Source organism: Gadus chalcogrammus, chromosome 4 (assembly GCF_026213295.1).
Source record: "Gadus chalcogrammus isolate NIFS_2021 chromosome 4, NIFS_Gcha_1.0, whole genome shotgun sequence".
In the NCBI taxonomy this organism is placed as follows: Eukaryota; Metazoa; Chordata; class Actinopteri; order Gadiformes; family Gadidae; genus Gadus; species Gadus chalcogrammus.
In genome coordinates, this window is record NC_079415.1 from 28,893,444 (window position 1) to 28,908,628 (window position 15,185).

A 15,185-nucleotide genomic window follows, 5' to 3' on the forward strand; every position below is an offset into this window, starting at 1 on the left:
GTGGAGACGGTGGGTCTCCCGACCCTATGTTTCGCACCCAGTGCCTGTAGCACTTTGGAAATCTTTGTGTTTACCACACTGGCGTCAAAACGTACCCGTGAGGATAAGTCGTCTATCCTATCTCCCAGAACACGCACTCTATCTACTGCATCTGTGTCTTCAACACGATTGTTCTCCACATCATCGGCCAAACTTCGGAGCGTATCAATAATCACCATTGGTGACCATGGACCTGACACATACGAACAAGGAAATTACGAGCAAGTGACGTAGTTCCCGCCCAGACGCTGATTGGCTGATACGTTTGCCACTTTGCATATTGACTTTTTGGATTCCTCTTTGGATTCCCTCTTTGGATTCCGTTTTGGATTCCGTTTTGCGGATTGAAATGTCATTTCAATATCGCAACACAAGGAGCGTGGCGAAGTGGATTGCAATCACGGGGACGCTATAGCTTTTCAATTTGTATAAAGGAACTCAAAGAATTTGACAAAATGTTATTCTATTTGTATTGTTAGAACTTTTGCAAATTTAATTGAGGATTGCATTGTCACTTTGCATTTTAAAATACACTTTGAATAACGTATTTACAAATTACATTATAAAATTGCATAATGCATTGTCAAATGCATAATGGAATTCCAAATTGCATTGCCATTTGAATTTTGCTACATATATGCTTCCATAGTATGCTGTGTGTAAATGTGCTCTATAAATAAAACTTACTTACTTACTTACTATCTAAGTAGCTTGCAGTTGTCACCCTACCACTCCAAATGTAAAACTGACGTTTACAAATATGCAACAATGGTCAGAAAAGTAGTTGTGTTTTTTAATATATATTTACCATTCAATATTGCAATCGCTGCTGGCAGTCTCATTGAAGAACACGGCAGCGCGGCCTGTTTTTGAACTATACAGGCTTACATGAACCACGTGACCACCCTGCCGGCGAGATTAGAGAGTGTCGCAACTCTTCTCTCTCATGGCTCTGGCACAAGCCCCCAGGAACACTGCATACTTCCGCCATCCACCAGTGCTCAGCGGCCAAGCCTGGTATTGCAGCTGTTTAAGCGGGCTGTGGACGGGTCCCTCAAATCATGGGACCCAGAAGTAGATATCTCCGTTCACTCCAATACAAGTGGGGAACAGGAATGTGTCTCCGCAAAAAATGTCTGGATATCAATCAAAGGCTCATAATTACCTTCATGCCATGTCCTAAAAAAAATTCAGTTTTTTCTCTTCAAAACGCCACCTCAAGCGTTTTATAAGCTGTTATCTCGCTGGGGAAGAGGGGTGTGCAGCTGAAAGGAGTCGTAGTGAAACAAATGGCATCCGAGAGGGCCTAGTTCAGTGCTCCGTTAACGTGTCCGATTTTTGGACTGGTTCATCTGCTGCTCAATAACTCTCACGGTCCTCTGCTTGCGATCATTGTGATTCATCATGTATTGATCCATTTATTCAAAAGATCCAAAGACAAAGAACAGGTGCATTACGGTATCATTTTATATTGTTGTTGGACCGGAGTGGGGGGGGTGGGCACGCATGCGTTCTATATTTCTGCATACGGTACGTCACGAACTAGGCCACGTGTCTTGGCCCCATAACGCCGAAACAAATCGCTCCTGTATGTTACCCTGCGCCACTGAGCAGTTTGTATAGGAATGAATGGGCGGCCAGTCCGTGGTCCATCCTTTATTATGTCCATGCTCTGGCAGCATCTTTAGACGGATGAGGAAGCCGGAGCCAATACGTCATAGGCCACGCCTACTGGATACAAACGCAGCGCGGGAGTCAGATGAGGTCAGGTACATATGGCCGTCCCGTTGCTAGAACACGGCAGCGCCAAACATTTCACTGACGACTGCTTCCTCAACTTGGGCCAATACAGAGCTGGACTTGCTCAACGTCTGAAAATCAAGTCTGGATCAGTACCAACTCTCCTCGGCTCAGCTACAAACCTCGAAAAAGTAAGTTAACTAACGCCATATCATTGTGTTGCTTTACTGTATATGTTTACCTTGTTAGCATTATAATGCTGCTTTAGCATTAGCGCTACAGCTAACAGTCAAGTTACTGTCGCTAATGTTACGGTAGATAGTATCAGTTATGTGTGTAAATAAATACCATGGACCAATTATAGAGAAAGGACAGTGGACTAATACATGGCCGCCCATTCATTCCTATAAATACACACACTGTAAGTCGAGTGTGCATCTCCGCAAGCATGGGGCATCACACGAGAATGGGCACAATTCAACAAAGGGGCTACAGGCACTTATCTCTACTGCTTGGATACCAAGGGAATGCAATGTTTAACAATGTCTGCTCATACTACAACAAACGAATACAACTGTATTCTACCGGCCACTGGACCGCAGTAGTTCTAACGTTTTACTGATGAGGAGATTGACCTGTTAAAACTCATCCTAAATACATATGGTGCGTTCCAGGTAACCCGTGTTTTCGCCCCCTTCTACCCTCTTGGGCCCAATCTCATTCCTTTGCTACATAGAAAATCTCAGCCCTAGCCCTCGCTGTTGCGCGTTCACGCGCCGTGGAGTCATGTCCCAATACTCTTTAATGTAGCTTTAAGGGGTAAGGGGGAGGGCTAACATTAGGGGTGTGCCAAAATATCGATACTACGACATATCGCGATATTTCGTCTTGCGGGACGTTATCGATATGCTGACGCCAAATATCGATATCCCATGGCATGCTATTTTATGTATTCTTTAATATAGGTATTAGTGGGCAACTAACACAGTATTCAAAGACGTTCCCGAAATTCAGCCGTGGTGCAGAGTTACAGCCACTCCGAGCCAGTCGCACATTGAGCTTCCCCCAAATGCGCTGTTTGGTGTCTGTAGCTATAATGCAAATGAGGAGGAGCGAGGCGGGTCAAGGAGGAGGGTGGGGGTGTGGCCCTGAGCAGCTTGCAGCCACGGTACCATTCGCTCTGTTTACAGTGGATGTATCGCAATGGCGAGGCGCACACAGCCTTTAGCCGTGTTCTGTAAATATTCTAGAACACACGGGAGTCCTGGAGCTCTATATCAAAATATTATCATATAGCCTACATAGATATCTATATCATAATATATATTATAACCGCCAAAAGATGTGTGAGCCGATATTATGAATCTCAAACGACCGCGTTGGGTTCTCCGACGTTCCTGGTTCTTCAACGTCCTCATCAATGTGAAGTAGACTGAACCACGACAAGGAGGAGAAAGGGATCGTTGCCGGGCAGCGCTTTATCATTTATCATTTAATACATATTATCACGGCCGATATAATGAATCACAAACGACTTTGTCGGGTTCTGCGACGTCTCTGGTTTTTCCACTTTCACATCAACCTGAAGTCGACTGAACCGGGCGCTGCCTGCTGCCGGCTGCCGGGCGATGGTGCCTCGCGGCAACCGGCGGCATGTCGCAGTTCATGTACTTCAGCCAGTCAAAGCCAAAGTTCCTTTCCCCCAATTCCTTCCCAACCATGGCTCAGATAACCCCCACAACAGTCTCGTTGTGGAAATACAAGACACGTCAAAGAACCGACAAGAAACACTTGCGTTACAGTGTGTGTGTGTGTTCACACAAACACACACGCATGTGGCGCTCGCACGGTCGAGTCTCATTGGCGGGCCAACGTCTCTGGGCGGGCCAGGCAGAGTAAGGGGAGGAGCTGAGATTCCTGATGACGTCAAGAATACAGACATTCCAAATCAGCGCACTTGAGCCTCCGTTTTTTCAAAGGCGAGCAGAACCATAGATATAATATAGAACACAATAATTGTTAACATTTAACAACAACAAGAATTTCTTCAGTGACACAGATATCGTGATGTATCGTGGGTGAAATTTCTTGCAATATATCGATAATCGCAGAATCGCTGTATCGTGATATTATCGTTATCGTGGGTAAAATATCGTGATAGTATCGTATCGTGGGGTACCTAGTGATGCCCAGCCCTAGCTAACATCCCCTCAAAATTGAGATTTTCGATGGGCACCCTCAAAGCGCTTCAGTTCTGACTTGCTCCCACAATACCTTGCGAGAAAACGGAAAATCAAGAAATATCCTAGACAAGATGGAGGGCGAAAAGATGCGACAGGATTGGAAAAACACAAATGTAAGTATTTTCTCTGTAATTAACTAGTAATTATTTTATAAATTATACTCTGCAGCCCGGCCACGGGATTCGAAGCCCGGCCGCGGACTCTCGGGCCGAGTCTGTGGCCGACTTTCGCGGAAGATCGCGAAAGTCCGATCACGGGCTCTGCAGCCCGGCCGTCGGACTTTCGCAGGCCGCCCGACCCCGGTTCTCGGCCGGGCTGCAGCCCGTGATCGTGCTCGGCAGCCCGGCCGAGAACCGGGGTCGGGCGGCCCACTCTGCAGCCCGGCCGTCGGACTTTCGCAGGCCGCCCGACCCCGGTTCTCGGCCGGGCTGCAGCCCGTGATCGTGCTCTGCAGCCCGGCCGAGAACCGGGGTCGGGCGGCCCACTCTGCAGCCCGGCCGTCGGGCTGCAAGACCGGGCTGGATATCATGTCGTATGATATCCAGATCTTCCATGTTCTAGTGACTCCAGGTTAAAAATAAGCTTTATACTAATATATTATATTAGTAACATTCTATAAGTAATATTATATATACAAATATATTATATTATATTAGTAATATTACATGGTTAATCAATGTAATTTTTGGCAGTACTATATTGTGTACATAGCTATTATATATTGTACGTAACATATGGCCATATCACCCAGTTCTGGCACATAATTCCTAATTCCTTCTTATTCGTTTTCTTTCAGGACATCGTTGAGTCCACTGCCACCAGCCCCCCCACCTCTCCCTCATGCTCCTCCACCCCAGGCACCTCTTCCACCACCCCACCCCTTCCAAGAGGAGAGTGCCAGGGAGCAGGCGAGGCATGAGGAGAGCGAGGCAAAGTTGGCGGAATGGTGGAGAAGATGTGATTCTCCACCATTCTCTCAAAAGCTGAGTGTGTGTGTATTTTTAGATGCTTGTGTGTGTATTTTTAGATGTGTTGTTCAGTGTTTCTTATTTAAATAAAGTGTTTCTTCTAAAGTGTTCTTGTTCATAACTGATTATTATTATCTAAGGGTGCACTTACACTAGGCCAAAATATAAATACCATTTCAGGTTAAACATCTTTACAATGGGTCTTGCTCGTTGCCCGAGACAATGGCAGCCAGTCTGTCTCTTGTAACATTACCAGGGGTCTGGTTATCTGCTAGGGGGCACGGGGAGGCCATGATGACGTCACAGGGTAGGGTTGTCCCATTTGGTAGGGGATCGGTTAGGGTAGCAATGAGGGGTAGCAATGAGCATGAGCAATGAGGGTTAGGGTTGAGATATAGGGTTGAGACAGTGAGCAAAGAAACGGGATTGGGCCTTGTACTCCCAGATATAACTGGTTATTAACGGGAAAAAAGTGTACCTGAAACGCACTATTATTCTGATTCAAATCAAAGGGTTATTAGCCGATTTCGGCGGAGCTTGATGTAATGGTATTGGGTTGTTGAGATGAACTATAAAATATGTAAACAAATCAAGGATGTAATATCATTTCATAGAACTCATTTTAAGCATTAGGCTAATGTAATTCACCAAACATGCCTCTCTTGTATCTTCTTACAACTTGCACCTGGAATACATACAAGGTAAAAAATTGAGTACTGATTTTTCTTTGTTCTCTCTACGCAGGCCAGCTCATCAAGTGCTTACATTCAGCAGCTTCTCAAGGGATGTTGCCTGCCAGACAGAAAACCTGGAAACGCATATTTGTAGGCACAAAGCTGTCCTTAAAGTCTATGCAGCCCCATTTTAAAAGTGAAGGTGTGTACATTACTCATTGAGTATTTTTTTTCTTTGATTTGGTAGATTCTAGGCAGCATAAATTCTAGGCTGATGCTAGATTCTAACTGCGCTAAAAAGCCTGGTCCTCTTTGGAAAAGCATCATGACCAGCGCCCTGCTAAAACACGAGTCAAACTTGGGAGTTGCATTTCAAAGATGGAATCAGCCAAGAGCCCAGAATGGTTTCAAGACAGATGCCACATGAGCTGGTTTATCATTCTCAAACATCAATGAATTCATAATGCATGAATGTTAGCTGATCAGCTTAGAGGGAAGGAGACGTTGTTGCTTTTTAGTGTCGAAATAGAATTGCGCTTCGCATGTCATGTTGTGATCAGATCATTTTGCGCTGGTGTTCGTTGAGTGTCCTTAACTTGGCCAACCACTTGAGCTTTGAGTCTAGGGAGGAGGGTGTTGGAGGAGACGTCCCTCTCCAAAACTGTGAATCTGTGTCTGCAGTACACATTTTAAACCCCCTGTGTCAATGTTGCGTACATTTAAATAGTTTCTTTCCCGTGTACAAATACACAATGCCTCCCTTTATGCAAATAATGTATCAAAACAATTACTTTTTCCTTTTTTTCTCCCTCTGCAGAAGACTGCGATGCCTTTGGAGACCGTAGCACTCAGCGTGGCGCCACATCAGAGAGCCTGGGTGTTGTCGCCCCTGGCTCCTCCTCCCACATGTCCAGTCACAGCGAGGAACTGGTGGTTAGCAGAATAAAGAAATATTTTGGCATTTTTGCACTTGTAAATAGTTAATCGCTTTTTAGCCCACATTCAGATGTGAACTCATTCTTGCATGCGAGGGTCTTGAATCCAAAAAAAAAAATAGGCAGGCAAGACATTGAAATTGCAGGGCGTGCCAAGCCGCGACCGAACCAGCTTGGCAGTGTAAAAACGCCTAATCTGTCGGTAGTGGGGATTGAAAACTGTTCTGTGAAAATGACAGAATATGTCTTGTGTTTGTTTCCTTCTTTATGTGGAAAGCAGCAAACCCCAGACACCATTTCAATCAAGCTTGAAGAGGATATTGGTGGAGGCTTGCCCGCTGGAGGTTAGTAATAAACATTGCATCTATGCAAGAAAACAACCTTGATCAACTGAGAATGTACTAGATTCTACCTGCGCTAAAAAGCCTGATCCTCTTTGGAAAAGCATCAGGACCAGAGCCCTGCTAAAAGACGAGTCAAACTTGGGAGTTACATTTCAAAGATGGAATCAGGGTTTCAAGACAGATGCCACATGAGCTGGTTTATCATTCTCAAACATCAATAAATTCATAATGCATGCAATGTTAGCTGATCAGCTTAGAGGGAAGGACACGTTGTTGCCTTTTAGTGTCCAAATAGAAATTGTGCTTGCCTCGCTTGTCATGTTGTGCTCAGATCACTTTGCGCTGGTGTTCGTTGAGTTTCCTTAACCTGGCAAACCACTTGAGCTTTGAGTCTAGGGAGGAGGGTGCTGGAGGAGACGTCCCTCCCCAAAACTGTGAATCTTTGTCAGCAGCTCACATTTTAAACCCTCTGTGTCAATGTTGCATACATTTAAAAAGTTTCTTTCACGTGTAAAAATACACAATGCCTCCCTTTATGCAAATAATGTATCAAAACAATTACTTTTTTACCTTTTTTTTCTCCCTCTGCAGAAGACTGCGATGCCTTTAGAGACCGTAGCAATCAGCGCAACGCCACCTCAGAGATTCTGGGTGAGGACGCCCCTGGCTCCTCTCACATGGCCAGTCACAGCGAGGAACTGAAGATTCTGAGTGTCTACGGAAAAGGGGAGGGCCCACTGGCGGTGGACGGCCATAACACCCTCTTCACCGCGTCTGAAGTGGAGGCCCTGAACTTGCTGTCTGCGGACCACAGTGCGGCCAAGAGCCTGGAGCGCGGCGAGCGGCTGGTCTGCCACGAGGAGCTGAGTGTGCAGGTTGGAAATCATCTTCTCATTCAGCATCCAAAAGAGAGGCTTCCTCTGTTACAACTCCAGCACACACCCTTAGAAAGCTCACACCTCTAGGATTTAATGAGTCGTACGTGTAGCCTGGCTATTTCCAGACTCGTTGGTCTGGGGAAGCTGCTGTCATTTTCTTCAGCACAAGAGGCTTGATCAACTTGTTCAACTGACTCTGTACGCAAATGGCTGTTTGCCGTCGCTTACCTGTCGTCATTGTGTTAATCCAGCCAATAGGGCGCCAGGGGGAGAGGCCAACTTGGTGATTGGCACTGTCGCACCAAAATTGTATCGGGGTGAAAATTGTACCACCTTCGTAATTCGCGTTCGAAACATTACGTCATCGTTCGACACGATTGTCCGTTGCTTCGCGCCCATGTTGCCAAAGAAGAAATAACATAATACAGACAACACTTTTTTTTACTTTATATTTGTATTGTATTGAATTTAGCTAGTAAACTGAGTGTTTTAAAGTGTATCATAGTTTAGCTAGCTTGTGTTAATACACTCAGTTTACTAGCTAAATGCTATTAAACAATTAAATACAATGCAATTATAAAGTTAGCAACGCTAATAAATGTCATTTGTAAAATAAGTGTTATCTGCTTAATGTTATTTCGTCTTGTGACGCTCAATGAATGAGCGCGAATGTTTGTGAATATTCATGAACCTTCCCACGTCATCGTTCGTCCGTTGCCAGGCAGGTTTGGAAATTTCGAACACAGATTACGTAGGCGGTACACGTTTCGCCCCCCGGTACAATTTTGGTCTCAAAAAACGGTCTCAGCTTCTCCAAAAACTAGGGATGGGCAAAATGATTATTTTCCGGGAACTAGTTCTTTCAGTTCAGTTCACTATAACGATTCGTTTATTTGATTCGTTCGTTTTGATTCGTTTGTCACGTTAGATTACATCTTAAAAAAAATAAAAAATAAAAAAACTTTTTTTTATAATTTTTTTTTTTTTTTAATTGGTCGTGGGTCCGGATAGGACCGTCAAGACCGCAGTCCGCCGTTTGGAGATGCCTGCTATATAGTATGTCGAAAGTCCCACCAATATTTATACCACTTGCTTACTCTCTATATTTCATTCATGGTTTTACATTTATAATTTTATTTTACTTTACATTTAATTCTTCATTGTTCAGGCATTACAGAACTTGCATGGTCATAAATAAATAATACGAACTGCAGTTTAATTTCTTTGTTTGTTCTTAAATTGACGTAGAATGGAGCAAAGACTCCTGGGATTGGGAAATGCGTTTATCCAATAAACAGATGGAGGTCAAGTCTATTTTCGAAAAAATGTAGGGGGATATATGAGTCGAATGGTATGAACCAAGAAACGTCAGAGAGAGAGAGCGCGCATATTCGACGGTACCGCCTTGTCATTGGTTTACCCAGGTGCCATTCCAACACCATTGCTACCTCTCATTGGCTGAATCTTTGAGAAAGTTGTAGACTCAATCAATGGAAGTCGCGGGGAGACGGAGCTCTGTTCGTTTGTATATTTTATTTACGTGACCATATGTTTGGTTTATGTTAAAAAAAAAGAATCAAAGAACCAGTTCTTCTTGTTTTGGGGAACCAGTTCTTGTCGTTCACGTTCGGGATTCGTTCGTTGTAACGAATCCCGACCGACACATCCCTACCAAAAACGTATCGGAAGCAGAAAGATAAGAATTGCTCTTCTGCAGACCCTTATGAAGGGCGAATTCAAATCGCCGTTAGAGCAGGTTGGGGGAATCCAGTCCATCGTAATTGGGGATTAACAACTATTCTGTGCAAATGAAAGGAAATTAAAATGTGTTTCCTTCTTTATGTGGAAAGCCGGAGACCCCAGACACCATTTCAATCAAGGTTGAAGAGGATATTGGTGGAGGCATGCCCGCTGTAGGTTAGTAATACACATTGCATCCATGCAAGCCAACTGACCTACCAACTGAGAATGTACTCGATTCTAACTGCGCTGGTCCTCTTTTGAAAAGCATCATGACCGTCACCCTGCTAAAACACAAGGACTACTATGCAGTTTTATAGTAAAATGATGATCTTCTTCATGACAGGTGTCAGGAATGCTGAATCCGCTCTGATTCCCAGTATAACTACAGTATTGGTAAAGCAGGTGATCGGAAACCACAGATGACCTGGGTTGTGTCTTTATGACCTCCCCACATCCTTCAAAGGCGGAGACGTAGCGGTGCCTTCTCAGCTGACGCCTTTGACCCTTGACCCCCCCCCAAGGGGAACAAGGAAAATGCATAATAAACAAAAAGACGTTAGAAAGAAAGAATGTCAAAATATACTTCTTCCAATACACCAGTGTGTAAAAGTACATGCTGTATCCCTTTGTGCAAATAATTAATTAATACCATTACTTTCTCTCTTTGTTTCCTCTCTGAAGAAGACGTCAATGACATCAGAGACTGCAGCACGCAGCGTGGTGCCACCTCGGAGAGTCTGGGTGTGGACGCCCCTGGCTCCTCCCACATGTCAAGTCACAGCGGGGAGCTGCGGATCCTGAGCGTTTACGGAAAAGGGGAGGGCCCACTGGCGGTGGATGGTTGGTGGACGGTTTCTCCCAACAATGCCAATATGATCGTACACATGAGGACCCGACCAGACGAGAAGCCGTACGGGTGTGACCAATGCACGAAGAGCTTCAGTCAGAAAGGCAACCTGAAAATCCACATGAGTACGCACTCCGGGGAGAAGCCCTACAGGTGTGACCAATGCGCAAAGCACTACAGTCATAGCTACACCCTCAAGATGCACATGAGGACCCACACCGGTGAGAAACCCCACAGGTGTGACCAATGCAGGAAGCGCTTCAGTCTAAGTGAACACCTGAAGGGCCACATGAAGACTCACACCTGGGAGAAACCCTACAGCTGTGACCATTGCAAAAAGCGCTTCGCTCGGCATGGCGACCTGAACGTCCACATGAGGACTCACTCCGGCGAGAAGCCCTACAAGTGTGACCAATGCACGAAGAGCTTCAGTCAGAAAGGCCACCTGAAGACCCACATGAGAACTCACTCCGGCGAGAAGCCCTACAAGTGTGACCAATGCACAAAGCACTTCAGTCAGACAAGAGGCCTGAAGACCCACATGAGGACTCACTCTGGGGTGAAGCCCTACAAGTGTGACCAATGCACGATGCGCTTCAGTCAGAAAGGTACTTTGAAGATCCACATGAGGACTCACTCCAAGGAGAAGTCCTACAAGTGTGACCAATGCACAAAGTGCTTCAGTCTGAAAGGCAACCTGAAGACCCACATGAGAACTCACTCCGGCGAGAAGCCCTACAAGTGTGACCAATGCACAAAGCGCTTCAGTCGGAACAGAGGCCTGAAGATCCACATGAGAACTCACACCGGCGAGAATCCCTACAGGTGTGACCAATGCACGAAGGGCTTCAGTCTGAAAGGCACCCTGAAGATCCACATGAAGACTCACTCCGGTTAGAAGCCCTGCCTGTTAGTGCATTGCAACGCCAGCTACAGCGACCCAAGCGATTTGAGTGTGCACATGCTCAAGCACACGGGCAATGGGGTGCTTTCACACAGGGTAACGGGGCGCTTTGATTGAGAGCTCTGTCCGGTATTTGTCGAAATTAATGCTTTTAGTTTTTCTTTTCATCAGGATTAAACATTTTCCAGCTTTTGATTCGCTTTGTTTTGTTTTGTTGTCATTTTAGTAATTTATGTCTGTGTGATAAAGAACTTATTTCTCTGATTCTTCTGACAGCAAAATATTAGGAAACTCTCACATCGTTGGTAAATACAAAGGAAACTTGTGAGGGGAGTATATCACGAACCTCGCTGAACATACCCAGGCTTTCTTGGGAAAACCTGGTTCGACAGAGACGCAACCCGAAGTGAGAGTTAAATGGTTCCACGACACTCACTTTAGATTAAATTAGTCCAACCAGGTTTTCCGCTTTAGGTTCCATGCACGTTCACATAAAAGGTGTGTTTATCACGTCATTTGACTCCCCCTTATGCAAAGTGAATCGAGCATGCGTGGTGTATTATGAATTCCTATGAGGAATTCAAAGTCCAAATCACAGCAATGGGGAACAGGGTTGCCCATAATATGGCTAGGGTGGCGTGCTGGCAAAAAATAGCCCTCTGTGTTAATTCATAAGTGAAAAGATTCTGCTTATTGTCTAAAAATATCATTTATCATCATGCCTGTTACCCCCATATATGTGGTGCCAGCACGCTCCTACGAACATGGGGCCTAGTCAAAAATAAATATTTAAATAATATTCAATGTGGTAAGTTGTAAGCATCCATTTGAATAATTTCAGGTGAATCTAGCATATGATTTGCAATGGCCTAGGCTCACCTTTAGTCACATGTTGATTACCTGCAGCAAATAAAACAAATTTAATACGACTGGGAGGAGGACCGCTCCACCGCCCTTCACCACATCGGAGGAGCTGGCTCTCGCCAATAACGAAGGTCGGCCGTTGATGGTAGGAGTGGAAGGGGGGGGGCGTCCTCTGACCCCACTGCCTCGACTTCCAAGGCCTTTGTAATGAGTATGTATTCATGTATTGGCAATGGACATCAATAATTGTCTTGCTAATCAAATTGTTGTGAAATGATTGAGTGTAATTTAATTGTCATTTTTAGTTGAAGGTACAAACATTAGTTTGGAGGAGCTGCCGACAATCTCCAATCAGAGGCATATAACTATCAAAGCAAAGTGTCACGTACTCTTCTAAATGTTTAATTTCTGGACAGAATATCCTATAATAGGTTTCCCAGATTCTTGCAGGCGACTGTCGGCCTGTGACTCCAGGGCGACTATGGAGGTGATTTTTCTGAACAATTCTCACAGCTATAGTATGAATAAAAAATGCCTAGGCCTAATTGTGTCACTGACATAGCGGTTATGTGTATGCGGCTGATGGTGGATGCTGCTGAAGGTGAATGCTGCTGATGGTGGATGCTGCTGATGGTGGATGCTGATGATGGTGGATGCTGATGGCTGCTGCTGCAGGTCGCTGCTGCTTGAGGCGATGGCTGCTTGAGCTGGCTGGTGCCGGATAACACTGCTGCTGCAGGTCGCTGCTGCTTGAGGCGATGGCTGCTTGAGCTGGCTGGTGGTGGCGAAGGATGGTGGTGTCGCCTTCTGCTGCTAGTGGTGGCGGCTTGTGCTGGCGACGGCTGTTGGTGGTGGTGGCGGCAACTGCTGCGATTGTCGTCCTTCCTTTCGACCTGATGCACTTTACTATCCTTAACCTCAGCCTGATGTTTGTGGAGTATTTTCTTTGTTTATTAATAACTTATAATATTCCTCCCTGTTCCTTCACTTTGTTCTTGTTTTACAAGTTAGACATACACGCACACCTGTTTACACATTTGTTGTTCTTGTTCCACACATGACTAACATTGTTTTATTTATTGATAGCCCCTGGCTCTACTTTGCTGTTCTTGTTCACTTACTGTATGTTTGCTTTGTTGTTCTTAGTCCTTGTTCCCACTTGTTTTTGGTTCCACAAACCTCAGCCTGATATATCTGGCATCTCAAACACTGGGTCCAGCTTTACCATCGCCTACTCCTTTGCAGTGTGCAGATGTTATGCAGTGGAATCTGCATTTGCTGCAGGGTTTTATAACGAGTGGTCCATTTTACTTGTATTGCTTTTTTAATTGTCTCCTTTCCTCACCGTATTCCTCTCTTGTCAACACTTATATATACAATATTCATCCCTGTTCCTTCACTTTGTTGTTTTTCAAGTTGGACACACACACACACACATTATTGTTGTCAGACCCATTGTTTAATAAAACTTTAATTTGTTATTCTTTAATATATGTGATACTTTGTGTGCGGCTTAGTCTTAAAAGTAGCATGGTTGTGTGGTCAGCTCCTGACTCATCAGAAGAAGTTGCCTGGACACTAAATGCTAAATGGACTGTTGACTCTGCTTTCTCAATCGCTCTCTGACCACGGGTACGTGAATCGGAATTACAAGCAAAATCAAGAACACTTAAAAATAATAATAATAATAATACATTTAATTTAGAGGCGCCTTTCAAGACACCCAAGGTTACAGAGCATATAGTCATCATAAATCGTTTTTTTTTTTTTTAAAAAGACATTGTGGAAAAAAAAACAAATAAAAAATATTTAATTTGTTTATTTATATTTAGTCCAGTTGCGCTAAAATGAACATCTTGAATCGTCTTTGATTTCAGAACAGATGAAGTGAGGTTAAGCCACTAAAGTCAGTGCTACCCATGTGCTACCCATGCTTACACGAACGTGAAGCTTTACCTCAAACTTAAAAACGTATCTAAGTAGCTTGCAGTTGTCACCCTACCACTCCAAATGTAAAACTGACGTTTACAAATATGCAACAATGGTCAGATAAGTACTTGTGTTTTTTAATTTATATTTACCATTCAATATTGCAATCGCTGCTGGCAGTCCCATTGAAGAACACGGCAGCGCGGCCTGTTTTTGAACTATACAGGCTTACATGAACCACGTGACCACCCTGCCGGCGAGATCAGAGAGTGTCGCAAAATGGTCGCAACTCTTCTCTCTCATGGCTCTGGCACAAACCATGGACATATTAAAAGATGGACCACAGACCGAAAATGGCCGCCCATTCATTCCTATGGAAACTGCTCAGTGGCGCAGGGCATCATACAGGAGCGATTTGCTTCCGCGTTATGTGGCCAAGACACGTGACCTAGTCCGTGACGTACCGGATGCAGAGATCTTCTTCTTTTTCTAGTTTAGTGGAGGATCATAGTTTTTCCCCATATACCGCCACCTACTGGACTACTACACAGGAGTTTGTGACAAGGACGTTGGCAAATGATACTTTAAATCATAAAAATAAATTCAAAGAAAAAACCAAACTAACGAAACAAAATAAACAAAATAAAACAAACTAACAAAATAAATGAATAAATAATAATAAAAAATATATATATATATACTTAAGGTTAAATTCTTCTAATTAGGTTAGTATCTTTTAGCTAATTTATCAGCAATTTCATTGCCATATATTCCATGGTGGGCTGGAATCCAACAGAACTGAATAACTAAACCAAGGCTTATAATATTTAAAAGAAGATGCTTTACCTCTATCACCAAATCTTCACGTATTGAATTATCTGTTATAAAACTTAGTATCTACAACCCATCTAAGAGCGGTTATTATTGTGGCCATCTCGATTGAGTATACTGATAAAGTCACCCACTCTATATCCATATCCTTTTTCAAATTCTGGAATATATATGCCAATACCACATTGTCACCAACTTAGTATCTACAACCCATCTAAAAGCAGTTATTATTGTGGCCATCTCGAA

General features: G+C 44.1%; 1 protein-coding gene across 2 annotated transcripts; it reads left to right on the top strand.

Annotated features, from left to right (window-relative positions):
- The first annotated feature begins 1,534 nt into the window (after positions 1-1,534).
- On the top strand, positions 1,535-11,521 carry LOC130380313 (zinc finger protein 37-like). 2 transcript variants are annotated; one of them, XM_056587484.1, is made up of 7 exons: positions 1,535-1,970; positions 5,735-5,866; positions 6,482-6,597; positions 6,877-6,943; positions 7,535-7,818; positions 9,672-9,738; positions 10,246-11,521. In XM_056587484.1, exons 2-7 carry the CDS (start codon positions 5,776-5,778, stop codon positions 11,307-11,309), a joined length of 1,689 nt encoding a protein of 562 aa, XP_056443459.1. In that variant the 5' UTR covers positions 1,535-1,970; positions 5,735-5,775; the 3' UTR covers positions 11,310-11,521. The 2 variants fall into 2 exon arrangements, with proteins under 2 accessions (XP_056443459.1, XP_056443461.1); XM_056587486.1 differs by having other exon boundaries at positions 6,880-6,943.
- Positions 11,522-15,185: the final 3,664 nt, after the last annotated feature.